The following is a 14,127-nucleotide window of genomic DNA, read 5'->3' as shown; positions in this document are numbered from 1 at the left end:
GTTCAGTTTAGATAATAGAGAATCTGACAGTGACTTTGCTGTCATTAATCTCTCACCCAAGTACCTGAATGATTGATGTTGGAAAAGAGGAGAAGAGACTTGATTTGTGTGAATGAGAGAGTATTTGAGGGCAAAGCTGTTGCAAGCAGGGCTAAAAGAACAAGGAAAACCTTGAATATAGAAAAATGAAGGGTGGAAAATCCAAAGCTGGTGCACTTAATTAGAGGGCAAAGAAAGAACAATAACAACAACAAAAATCAATGAATTGAGGCTATCAAAAGGAGATGTTGGGGAGGGAAACCTTATGACCATAAGAATGAAGTCAAACTCAGCACATTATCAGATATTGTGTTGTATCCGATGTCTGGCTGCTCACTAACGCAGATCGATATAAGTCGTCCAAATGTAGGCCCATTACAAGCTATTACTCTCTTGTTCAACCACAGCTCTTTGCTTTCTGGGCTCTGTGATAATCTGCCGGGCATCCTAGTGTCACAAAGGTTTTACCTGTCAGTAAACATGAGCATTAAATCATAACCACACATATGACTAAGTAAGCTTTTAGTAAGCCCGCTGTTCGAAAAGCCACGGACCAGGAGGAGGATGGACGGGCTGAAGTTAAAGGCCTGAGGTTGTGGTGCTGCTGTCAGCTTTCAAATGTTGCTGGAGACAGGGCGAGAGCAGGGAGGCATTTATCATCAGCAAGGTAAGCGGGTTTTCTCGAAGCAACTCAGGCGAAAAATGAACAGCTGCCATGCCTTGCGCTTACAAAGACTGTGCCATTCTTTCTGCCTTTCGCCAGCCTTGCTTTCCAGCAACAGGAAACCAGTCAGACATAATGTCATTCCAATACTACACCGTACACGACATAAAACAAATGAAAATGCAGGAGCGATGTATTATAGGCAAGACAGAAAGGAAGGAAAAGGCCTGGAACATTTCCTAGAAATCAAGGTTGATAACAAAAACTAGATAAATGGACCCACTTCACGAGACAGTGTTCGCGTTTCATGAGGGCCTGACAAGGGCTCCATGTACAGCACTCCATACCATATATGACATTGATTTTCTGGGAAGCCATGATGTGAACTCCTTTCGGTTAGGTTTTATAACTAGAAGGGAAATGAGGTTTTCCCAGGGCTGCATCCTTCTGAACTGATGGTTTCACAATGTCCAAAATCGTCCCAGAGGAAAATCACGTCACCCTCGTCCTCATTTTCCATCACAATGAACGGAGGGCTCTTATCTTTGTTTCAGTCCGACTCAAAGAGATCGCGGGTCCCTTTTGCCGTGCGGTGCGGCGCGGGGTGATGGGGAGGGCTGTCGAAATCAAAATCCCTCCCATGGGTGCGCTCACCAGGCTGTTCACTACTTCTCGCCAAGGAGATTCACTATGTACGTTCTCTTTCATGGCACTTTCTTATTCATCATAACACAACTTCAATTTTATTAACCTCTCCAGCTCAGCATACATCATTGTCTCTGCCGCCAGTCTCTTTCCCTCCATTTCTATTTACGCAGCGCACCGCTTCCCCACGACGCCCATGAATGAGCGTACACAATGCAAACTCTCAGCCTCTCACAAGTATTCAGATCTAGTAAGCAGTTAGATGGAGGGAACTGAGGCATTTGTTTGTACTCCAGGGATGTATTTTATCTTTTCTTTTGAAAGGTGTTGCCCCCACTGCCGTGCCTCGGTTCGGGGTCATATCCATCTAGTTTTCTGTTCGATGTGAAACATCAACAGAATCAGAATAATTAGTTGAAATCACAGCAAGCGTTACTGCGTTACTAATGCTTTACATTATGTTGTTCATTTGATTTGACCTTGCATTATTACAGGGTTTTACACCCATTCTATTTTTAGCACTTCAGTAATTTTAACTGTTTCTCTGCTGTGTGACCGGACATTTTGAGTAGTCCTGGCCAGCGCTCTAATACCAATCATGTGCTACTCTGAAAGCCTTCAGGAGGGTAGCACTAGACTAGTAAAAACACACCATGAAGATGAGTATACTAATAACAGATGTACTCAGCTAAAGTAGAATACTGCATTGATATAACCATGATTGGGGGGAGAAAAAAACATATCCATGTCTGTCAGCAAAGCGTAGTTAACACGGCAAGGTTATAAAATTGTCATCAGACTTTCAAAACACTTAATGATGAAAATTCCCGGGTGTAACACGTTTGAACATACCGTGTGAGGTGGGCAGCCACACGGCAAAATCAACACCACACACAATAAACAATTTTGTTCATGAATATTCACATGTTTGGCGGAACATCTTGCAAAACCTCTCATGGTTAAACGTGACTTCCGATTAAAAAAACTTTAGGGGAGGCAACGGATTTCCTGTTTTGATTTTTGATTCCCCACCGAGCATCCTCTTCGATTTGTGACCTCGCTTTCTGATTGGCTGCACGTCACTGTCAACAGGCTGTGTGCTTTGTTTGTCTCAGGGTACATCACATGAAGTGAGTAGCTAGGCTTAAACTATCCAACAGTTGAAAGTCCCCAACTTGAAATTAGAGAAGCCCAATGTCCTTCCGGTCATTCAGTGACCGAGATCGAGATCAGTGTGAACACACCACACACGTCAGGAATATCTGAGTAGATGATCTTTGGACCCTTTCCAATAATCGGAGCATCCATACGATTGTCAGGAGGGTAGAATTTGTATTAAAAGCAGACTAATTATCCTGCCGTGAGAACCAGGCTTATCCCATGAAAGTTGTATTCATATTACATCTAAGAAATACAGAAAGCGAGCAAATGAAAATGAGATTAGGTGTTTGCATGACATACTGAAACTTGAATCCTGACTTTTTTTGTGCTAACTTATAAACGGGGTTACCCTCAAATGAATTAGCTTATCAGACATCAGATCAATGATAATAAGCAACGCCTCAAGAGAAACAATGTTCTGTTTCTCATGAAAGATTAATAAGTTTCCTCCTGCTACAGTATGCTGTGCCTAAAAAGAATTACACGCAAAGACAGCTCTGTCGTCAATATGCTGTCCAGGCCATAATGAGAAACCTAAAACCGGAAAAAAAAAAACATCTTAAAGAAAAGCATGGCTGCTTTCTCACTGTATGCTGTGGCGTTTTGCTGCTGAGAGCATTTCTACAGGAGGACGGCGCACTTGTGACTTATGCTAATGAAGATTTCTTCCAGCTGTTCAAGAAAAAGACATACATATGCAAACACAAAGAGCACATCAAGCTGGAGAACGCTGGAGGCCCCAGTTACACACAGCAAATTTATTCAGTGTACTGTAAGTAGTGGTTTGATGTAATCTATCTCAAAAACATAACGTGCAGTGCGTTCAAGTGCCGTGTGCAATCCAAGATTCAGAAGCAACCTCAAAGTGTTTCTCAACACTTAGCAGAGCAATGACATGTTCTCCCAGAAGCTGTGAGGGGCACAGCTTTTCAAAGTGAAAACTCTGGAATGTATGGCTGCAGATTTAAATCAGGGCGCAAATCAACTGTATTTATAGAGCACAACCACCGCTGGATACAAAATGCGGTCAATGGAGCAAAACTAATTCAAACAACAACAAACAAAACAACGAATCAATAACAAAGACAGTAGAAAGTAGAAAAACAAAAGATGCGGAGCGAAGGGGCGTTCAGTGCAAGGTCATTCCAAAGAGAGGGACCAGCAACGGAAAAGGCTCGATCCCCTCTAATCCTCTACTTAATTCTTAGCACCTCTAATAGTGTCTGGCCTGCAGACCTGAGGCCCCGGGCAGGTGCTTTCAGGGCGCAGGAGTTCAAAGAAGTAAAGGGGGGCATGGCCGTTTAAAGATTTGAGAACAAATAATAGGATCTTAAAAAGAACTCTTAGACGTATAGGGAGTCAGTGAAAGGATGCCAGAGTAGGAGTTATGTGCTCCCTCTTACGAATACAAGTCAATAGGTGAGGAGCAGCATTCTGAACCGACTGGAGACGCTTAATGGAGGATTGTCTGACTTCAAAGTAAAGTACATTCCAGTCAACCAGCCGAGATGTGACTGTTTCAAAGTGCTCTTGAAGGAGGAAAGGCTTTACTTTAGCCAGCTGCCTAAAATGAAAGAAGCTGGATTAAACAACGGTACCAATTTGCCCATCCAATTTAAAATCACTTTCCAGTTTAACATCCAAGTCTGAGACTGTTGGCTAAAGATAAGGAGCCAGGGGGCTTAGGTCCGCATGATGGGATGTACAAGGGCCACTGGGACCAAACACCATCACTTCTGTCTTCTTTTCAATGAAATTCAAGAAATTTAGTGCCATCCAGGTCTTGATTTCCTCCAGACGGGATAAAAGTGGCCTCAATGAGAAAGCGTATATTTTGTTTGCTCAGTGGGACATATATCTGACATCTGGGGCATAGCAGTGGAAGGAAATACCATATTTACTTAAAATGGAACCCAGAGGCCCTCAGAATTGAGCCCTGTGGAACACCACACAACACTGTGGCAGTTCGTGACTCAGAGCAACCAAGGCTCAGACAAAAATAGGATTCAAACCAATCAAGGGCGCTGCCGTCAATGCCCACCAGGTGCTGCAAACAAGCCAACAAAATACTGTGATGCACTGTATCAAATGGTGCAGTTAAATCTAAGAAAACCAGACACACACAGTCTCCAGTGTCATTTGCCAGGATGTCATTAAAAACTCGTAACAGGGCCGACCTTGTGCTACGCATCATCTTGAAACCTGACTGAAAGACCTACAAGAGGTCATGTTCATCCAAGAAAGATTATAACTGTAGGTGCATCAATTTTTCCAGATTTTTTAAAATGAAATGGGCCCTAAAATTTGACAGTACATCTTGATCAAGGCCAGGTTTGTTGAGTAAGGGTTGCACCACAGCATGTTTAAACTAGTGGGGAACTGTACCAGAAGACAGACTGCTGTTGATAATGACTAAGACTGATTTACCAATACTCGGGAGAACCTCCTTAAAGAAATGCAGAGGAAGAAAGTCACAAGGGCACCCAGAAGGCTTAGTTTGGCAAATCACATCCTCTAAAAATGTCAAGGACACAGCTTCAAGAGAATTTAACACAGCTGAACATGGAACATGAACATAGGGATCAAATGTGGTATTCGAAACAAGAGTCCTCGCTGTAGTAACCTTATCAATGAACTGAGCAAATAGGCTAAGGGGGTACAGAATCAATAGTTTTAAATGGTACGCGAGGGTTTTCACAATTAGCCTGAATTCGGTTTGATTAATGTTCTCTTTTGGACTCTTTAACTGTGATCTGGTGGTTATGCCATCAGTCTTTCCAGATTTGATAAGAGACATGAAGCTTGTCTTTTATCCACTTATGTTTGGTTTTACAGCACTCCTGCTTAGGTGTGGAAGTTCTGTCTATAAACCAAGGCTCAGGTCTAGGTTTTGACATACAGAGAAAACTGCTTTACTGTAACGACCACATGGACACTTGGTTAATATGGGATACTTATGCATTAACATAAATGTCAACGTGATGGCAAATGACAAGAAATGATGAACAAAAAAACTAAACTCAATGCTTGTGGCCCCAGGACACTTTGGGGAAATGTGCCTTGTGACACACCCACCACTGATTGGTGGGTGTGCTAAAGAGTTGGTTTTGCACTGCTGATGGGTCATAGGGCTAAAATCAGCATGAAATTGGGAAACAGCTGCTGTATGAATATTAAAAAGTGATGGTCATGTCGGGTCTCCTGCATGAAAATCTGATAAGAAGCTGAAATAAACAGAGCCACTCAGGTGTAATGTAGCCAAGACAAATCTAGCAGAAGGGATATGCCGGGCACTTATTAAAGCAGATCTAAGACAACTCGACCAAACCTTAATTTGTGTGATGCCATAATAGATGCTTTGTATCAGTGTCTATTTGGGCTCGTATTTGTGTGCATGTGAATTGTGCAAGTGATACACTTCATGTGCTCCAGATCCATGCTGAGGGCAAATCTGCGCATGCACACTGTGTGTGATGTAATCACTTTATCATGGTGATGGAATTTGAATTTCATCGTCTCGTTTTAGTGTCAGGGCGTTTATTCACCCTCATTTCAGCTCAGAGGGTAAAACCGGATGGTAAATGAATCCTTACGTCCAAGCTGTGCTTTTCCTAACTCATTTTCACTGATCAGAGTTACGAAAGCAGGGAAATTCAATTTCATTAAAAACAATAATACGCTGGTCAACAAATTTGTACAGCATTTATTTTTAAATCAGATGCAAGTAAACATCTAGACCAGGGGTGCCCATTAGGTAGATCCTGATCTACCGGTAGATCTAAGACAGGTCCCAAGTAGATCCGAGGAGTGTCGAGGAGAAAAAAAAACCCCAACCATTTGTGTCTTTGTACATGTTAGTAATATATATTTTTTGTGTTCATGTACGCTGCACCCTAATCATCCTATCAGTCTCATTTTCACACACAAAAAAAAACAAAGTTAAAAAATAAAATAAAGCAGGTAAATCTTGAATTTACGGTGGCGCGTGAGTACGTCACCGGAAGTTGTTTGCGCTCAGCAGTCTGCAATTGTAGCTTGTAATTAGAGCTGTTGCGCTCTATCTTTTATCGTCATTATTCTCATTCAGAGTTTGCTTCGTGTACAATTCACCGAGGGCACGGGCAAAGAATAGGAATCTCGGAGGGCCCAGGGAAGCACTTTAAAACGGTATGTGTGAGCTACGATAGTTAACAGGCTGCAAAGTGCATCGCATGCCTCAGTTTCAGGCTGTTTCTCATCATGGCGTTCATGTGTGCGTGCACGTGTGCGCACGTGCCGGTAAGGGTAGATCCCGGGAGGTTAGTTGATCGAAAAGTAGATCTTCGGTCCAAAAAGTTTGGGCACCCCTGATCTAGACTATTTTGTTTTGCGCTGATTACAAATCTGGCCTTGTTTTTTTTCTGGGGCACATTGGATTCGGTTCAGCAACAGGTTGGATTTTTTTCTGAAACATAGCCACAATTTACAATACATGGTCAAACCTGTATTGCGCAAGCCCTTCATAGGTCTAAAAACATGAACTGAAAATATCTCAAAAAACCTGATGTGCATGAATAAAAGTAGAGGCATTTTTTTAAATCAGCATAAGCTATCCCTGAACCACCACCTTACCAGCCTTCCGCAGGAACTAAGTGATGAGCCGCCCGGAGGGCGGCGAACCAGCTAGTATATATAATTAGAGCTGTCAGTTTAGTGCGTTTTTATTGGCATTAATTTAAATGAATTTTAACGGGATTCAAAATTTTCTCGCGAGATTAACGCGGCACACGTTACAAGCGGATGTTACGTTGCTCTATAAATACACCAGAAACAAAACAACAAGCGCGCTGCAGAAGTCCACGCCCATGTCTGTTTTGCCAGCCATGGCAGCGCGAGACACCGAAATACTTAAAGAGTTTATGAATGGAAAGTTTACTTTTAAAAAGTTGTCATATTGCTCCACTGACAAGACCAAAGTTATCTGTTCTTCTTTCTCTCTCTGTATCATACAGGTATACGATGCATGCCACTGACGCGATTGTTACTTGTTTGGAACTATTTTGTGTGGAAGGTTACAGTGTTCTGTGTCCATGTAAATAGAGCGGGTGCAGCTTCTCTGTGTTCGTCTGACAGTGACAGTGCGCTACAGTGGTAGCGACCTAACGAAAGTAAAATGTCTCCAGTGTTGTCATCGAACCAAGTGCAGTCATTCAAAATGAGGTCCAGACAAAACCGTAGAGAGACATAGCCTGACTGTGTTAGGGGGAGTGAACCCCTCCCCCCTCCTTTCAGAATGGTTGGCCCCTGCAGCACGGGGGAAACTGCGTGTGCTTGTTTGTACGGCCGGCAGTTTCCAATACAGCGACACATAATGAACACTGGTCTCCGGTGTCTCGTTATTCTTCAACAAACATACAGAAACAGACTGCTGTGTTCAAAGCAAACTTGAGAAAAATGAAGTATGCAACCATGGTTTAAATCCACTGTAGGCTGAGTACTAGTGTGCCTTAGATGTGTACTTTACAATGTTATATTGCTCTGTTTTGATTTCATAAAAAAAGATGTTAAAGCAGCTGTTGTGTGACAAAATATTTTTTTCACCGTTATTGATGGACAGTAATACTGTGTGAGAGATTATGTGTGAATAAATGCACCAAGTGAAAAATGTTTATGTAAAATTGAAAATCAAAATTGTTATTTCAGTAAATATTTGCATTTGGCACATAGAAAACTGATTCATGATTCCATGCTGATGAGAGCATTAAAATGGGGAAAAAATACAATACAATACAATACAATACATGCTGATTTATATAGCGCTTTCACAACAGCGGCAGCTGTAACAAAGCGCTTTACAAAACAGTTAACATAAAGTAAAATAAGAAACACAACACATAACATAAAACACGGACAGTCATGCAGTTCTAACCACTTTTATATAATATATAATAGGACAAAAATGTAAAAGGAAATTCAGAAACGATAAAAAATGTGTGAGTAATCACGAGTGATTTTTTAGTTGATTTGAGTTAATTATGACAGTTGCATTTTTAATTAGATTAAATATTTTCATAGTTTGACAGCTCATATATATATATATATATAGTGCCCTGCGATTGGCTGGCAACCGATTCAGGGTGTCCCCCGCCTACTGCCCGGAGACGGCTGGGATGGGCTCCAGCACCCCCCGCGACCCTAGTGAGGATCAAGCGGTACGGAAGATGAATGAATATATATATATATATATATATATATAAAAAAAAAAAAATCCTCATCTCACCCCTCGGGTGGTGTCCGTCCCTCTTTCAGCTCGGGTCCTCTACCAGAGGCCAGGAAGCTTGAGGGTTCTGCGCAGTATCCTTGCTGTTCCCAGCACTGCACATTTCTGGACTGAGATGTCCGATGTTGTTCCCGGGATCTGTTGCAACCACTCATCTAGTTTGGGGGTCACTGCCCCGAGTGCTCCGACCACCACAGGCACGACTGTCACCTTTACCTTCCAGGCTCTCTCCAGCTCCTCTCTGAGCCCTTGGTATTTCTCGAGTTTCTCATGTTCCTTCTTCCTGATGTTTCCATCACTTGGGACCGCTACATCCACTACAACGGCTTTCCTCTGCCCTTTATCTATGATCACGATATCTGGTTGGTTCGCCATTACCATGTTGTCAGTCTGGATCTGGAAGTCCCACAGGATCTTCGCTCTGTCATTCTCCACCACCTTCGGAGGTGTTTCCCATTTTGACCTTGGGGTTTCCAGTCCATACTCCGCACAGATGTTTCGGTAGACTATGCCAGCCACCTGGTTATGGCGTTCCATGTAGGCTTTCCCTGCCAGCATCTTACACCCTGCAGTTATGTGTTGGATCGTCTCAGGTGCCTCTTTGCACAACCTACACCTTGGGTCTTGTCTGGTGTGGTATATCTGGGCCTCGATGGCTCTGGTGCTCAAGGCCTGCTCCTGAGCAGCCAGGATGAGTGCCTCTGTGCTGTCCTTCAGGCCAGCCCTCTCTAGCCACTGATAGGACTTCTTCTTGTGCAGTGCTGGGAACAGCAAGGATACTGCGCAGAACCCTCAAGCTTCCTGGCCTCTGGTAGAGGACCCGAGCTGAATGAGGGACGGACACCACCCGAGGGGTGAGATGATATATATATATATATATATATATATATATATATATATATATATATATATATATATATATATATATATATATATATATATATATATATATATATATATATATATTGATTGATACCGAGCAGACTACCGTATGGAGGAACCCTGCCATTAAATGACATCTAAGAATCGAGCGAGCATTGCGTGGCTCTGTAAAGAGAAGACAAACTGCAGAAAGAGAAAGAACCACACTGCAATATCTCTTCATGCTCTTCTTTGTCTCTGACAAACTCCTCTGTCTGCTTGACAGCATCATAACTGTCAAACATCCATCCATCCATCCATTTTCCGAACCACTTAATCCTCACTAGGGTCACGGGGGGTGCTGGAGCCTATCCCAGCTTTCTTCGGGCAGTAGGCGGGGGACACCCTGAACCGGTTGCCAGCCAATCACAGTAACTGACAAACAGATATAATAAATATGTAACACGCAGATCAACATAAGAGGTAAACATTGTTACTGTCACTTCTCTTTGGAGTCAGTGATGGATAATGGCATTTTGAAGCAGAGACGGTGAAGACTTTAACTGAAGTCATTGTAAGTAACTCGAAACAATAAGCCCAACAAAGTCAAGTCAAGCCAAGTCAACAGTATTTATAGAGCACTTTCAAACAGCCATCGCTGCATACAAAGTGCTGTATATGGAGCGATTTAACATACACAATAAACAGTAAGACGAAATGGTAATAAAGGCGGTAGAAAGCACCAAGTAGTAAAATCATCCTGAGTCGAACGCCAAAGAATAAAAGTGGGTTTTGAGGAGGGCTTTAAAGATGGGCAGCGAGGAGGCTTGCCGAATGTTCAGTGGGAGGTCATTCCAGAGAGAGGGACCAGCAACAGAAAAAGCTCGATCCCCTCTGAGCCTCAGTTTAGTTCTTGGTACTTCTAACAAAGACTGGTCCACAGGTCCACAGGGCAGGTGTGTAGGGGCGGATGAGCTCAGAGAGGTAAGGTGGCGCGAGATTATTCAGAGATTTGAAAACAAAGATTAGGATCTTGAAAATAACTCTAAAATGAATGGGGAGCCAGTGAAGGGATGCCAGAGTAGGAGTTATATGCTCCCTCTTACGAGTACCAGTCAAGAGGCGAGCAGCGGCATTCTGGACCAGCTGAAGGACTGGCTGACTCCAAAGTACAGGGCATGACAGTAATCGAGCCGGGATGTGACAAAGGCATGGATTACTGTCTCAAAGTGTTCATGTGAGAGGAAAGGTTTTATTTTGGCCAGCTGTCTAAGGTGAAAGAAGCTGGATTTAATAACGGCACCAATTTGCCGATCGATTTTGAAATCACTGTCCAGTTTAAGGCCCAAGTTTGAGACCATTGATTTCAAATAAGGAGACAGGGGGCCCAAGTATACAGGATGGAATGTACAAGGGCCATATCACCTCTGTCTTCTTTTCGTTGAATTTCAAGAAATTTTCCGCCATCCAGGTTTTGATTTCTTCCAGACATGATAGGAGTGACTACAGGGATCATTATAAACCGATAAAAACGTTAAGTTCATTTAAAATGGTGAATAGGAGAATAATTGGGGATTCACGCCACAATAACGGCTAAGATTGGCTCATCAAAATACCACTGTTTGTTCTTTGGTGGCAAATGGAGATAAATGAAGGAGGCAAATCTGTTACTTAAAGCCAAATAATTTAATGTGCCACATAACATCCCCTTTTGGAACAATACATTGCACAACATTTGTCACGTGGTAAATATGTACAGGATTGTGATTGTTTATTCAGGCCGTACTGCTAACGTAATTTCACCAGTTTGCTTCAAATGTCAAGCGCCCTTCCACCAGGGAGCTGTAGGGCAAATATTTGGACTTGGTATCATTGCTCGTTTTCAGGCTCCCTGTGGTCTGACATAGTGACAAAAATAAATATGAAAGCCTGTGATTAAAGGGTGGAGTAGATGCCCCCCTTTTTTTGAATGGTGCTGTGCCTCACAACTCTTCACATTATTTTTCATCCACCCACTATTCTACACCACATTTCATTGCATAATTACATCGAGGGGGAGTTTCTCAAACAGCATCCACATAATATAACCACAGCTATATTCAGCCACATCGTGAGTAAAAAAAGGTTTTGATAAAATATATAACTGCGTTTGTTTTTTAATGGTTTTACTTGAGTTTTAAATCACTCTTTTGTTTCTTACCTGCCTTTCTTCCATGTCCATCTCAAACTAAATGTTTCCATTCAAAGTGTAACATTGAATATGGAATATAATAATATAACATTTACTTTTCACACCTATATTTCACTTGTAAATTTCCCCAGTGTGGGACAAATAAAGGATATCTTATCTTATCTATATTTGATTGCTGTCATTTACTGAAGGTGCTCCAAATTCACGCCACTTTATAATTGTGTGCTTTTGTAGGATCTTAAACGTTAAAAGAAAGTTAGGTTTGACGTGCACAAAATAATTTGTCTGACCGAAGCATATTTCTAACTGGACTCTGAATGGGGAAATCCACTCTAGTGCAATGGTTTAAACTTGAACAGACACGTGCATTTTTATGCCCTGCACGGTGGGATTTAGTTCGCCAAATAAAACTTTGTGATTGATTTCTTGGCTTCCCCATTTAAGGTGGGAATACAAAGCATTCTATTGACGGGCCTTTGACAAACTGCTGAGGTGCTCTAAGTGAATATTGACTTTTCTGTTTTTCGATGACAGCGTCCATCTTCATTCAGCTGTCTGAAATCGGCTTCAGAACCTATTGGAAATGAATCTTTTACAACACAACTTCCATGACTCCCCTTCTCAAATATCCGTCCACATATTTTATCTGAAAAGATGACATTTCCATTATGGTCTGCCAACATCTTACTGCAGCCCTGTGAATTGTGGTGCTTGGGAGGAGCGACATTGACCAAAACAACAACAACAGCAGCAGCAGCAGGGTCTCACCACGCCGGACGGATCACGCGCAAGGCAGCTCACCGCATGACTGCTCATCCAGATCCGACAAAGAAAGCACACACACGAGGGTTTCTTACTCCCATTTATCTCCATACTCTTGTTCTTAAATTTAGCATAGGCAAAACCTGAAAATTCCAATATATGACACATGACAGAAAAAGGCAAAGACCTTGCCACCAGGGAGAGAGAGAAAGGGAGTTTGTAGTGTTTGATCAAATGAATCAGCTGCCAAACTGGCAACACTTTTGGCCCAAACAGACTTGACTTCTAAAGGCTTGTCCCAACGCTTCATTGTAATGTCATCATTAAAATTGCCTGTCAACATCTCTGGTAAACCTTTTTTTTTTTTCCCCCCCAGAAATGGGAATAAACTCACATTTGTAGAGTACACACAGAGCAAAATAACATTTTATGATGTGAAATCTTTTCAGGGGATGTATTTAATGACATTGCAGTTACTAATGAGGATGCCACACTCCGGTGCGTGTGTGTTGACAGAGACTGTCTCCACTCCATGCCATGAGCGTTTCAATGAGGTGCACACATATCCAATGTTGTCCAGTTGGTCTTACAAGTAATGGATGAATTATGAATCAGTTTTAATCGATTACTTAAGATCCATTCACTCTCCAGACTTTAAGCGACTGCATTGACCTTCACATGCTATTTACTTTCACATTTATAGTGCTGAGCTTGTATTTGTTTATCTGATTGATCAGCTTGATCACTGCCTACATTCTGCAGATTTCATTTTTCCTTTCCTTTTCTATTTGTGCCTGACACGTTTCTACCTATTTATCAAAGAGCTTTTGTGTAAAACCGCTTTCCTCCATCATGATCTCATCAGGCCTCAATCCTTGACCTTTGTCCTTAATTGTAAATGTCAGCTTTCTTTACGAGGCTGGTGATGGGTTTATTGAACAGGTCATACTCATTCACACAAACACACACACACACACGCACTCACACACATGTTCATTGCACATGCATGCATACCCTGCCATAAGATATGCCTTCACAGGCGAAATTGACTTTGATTTCGGAGCATCCACTGGAAATTCAAGGCCCACATGGTTGGATGGAATGAGAGCCCATCACCCTCGATGGAACCAACACAAATAAGGATTTCATGGGAACTGATATTGCTCCCTGCTAAGCCTTATGGACTGTTAGGCTTCATGGAAAGCATGTCCTGTCACAGAGCCCTTGCCAATATGAGCTGCTTTAAAGCATATGAAGAGAAAAAAAACCCTCTAAAGTAACCATTAACACAGACAGTCATTTATGCCATTCCAATGAGTTTGTGTCTAAATTGTGGGAATCAAAAGCACAAAGCAATATGGCTTTCAAATTGTAGCATGTAGTTGTCCTGAATGGTCTTGTCCCAGGTTTACACTTCTAGCCGAGTGTTATAACATGGTCGAGTGATCGGAGCTTAATTACAATAGCTTTGTTGCGAAATACTCCCGCAAGCCAGGGATGGGAAGGTCAAAGTTGGTAAAATGTGTTGTTTTGGTTTTTTTTTGT

At 42.2% G+C, this 14,127-nt stretch overlaps 3 protein-coding genes across 22 annotated transcripts in view; 1 reads left to right on the top strand and 2 right to left on the bottom strand.

The window, feature by feature from the left end:
- The window catches only part of LOC127610237 (stonin-1), a 143,695-nt gene extending 134,300 nt beyond the window's left edge, over positions 1-9,395 (top strand). The window contains exon 4 of one of the 2 annotated variants that reach the window (XM_052080135.1): positions 8,798-9,395. In XM_052080135.1, the coding sequence (XP_051936095.1) occupies positions 8,798-9,273 (476 nt within the window). In that variant the 3' untranslated portion in view covers positions 9,274-9,395. The remainder of the gene's footprint in view (positions 1-8,797) is intronic. The other variant, XM_052080133.1, reaches the window with a different exon arrangement.
- The window catches only part of psme4a (proteasome activator subunit 4a), a 415,963-nt gene that overhangs the window by 99,084 nt on the left and 302,752 nt on the right, over positions 1-14,127 (bottom strand). The gene's annotated exons all lie outside the window — the stretch shown is intronic.
- The window catches only part of LOC127610233 (neurexin-1a-like), a 230,181-nt gene that overhangs the window by 45,313 nt on the left and 170,741 nt on the right, over positions 1-14,127 (bottom strand). The gene's annotated exons all lie outside the window — the stretch shown is intronic.

Source organism: Hippocampus zosterae, chromosome 11 (genome assembly GCF_025434085.1).
Source record: "Hippocampus zosterae strain Florida chromosome 11, ASM2543408v3, whole genome shotgun sequence".
NCBI classification, from domain to species: domain Eukaryota; kingdom Metazoa; phylum Chordata; class Actinopteri; order Syngnathiformes; family Syngnathidae; genus Hippocampus; species Hippocampus zosterae.
The sequence above is the reverse complement of the archived record's forward strand: the minus strand, read 5'-3'. Positions and strand labels throughout refer to the sequence as shown.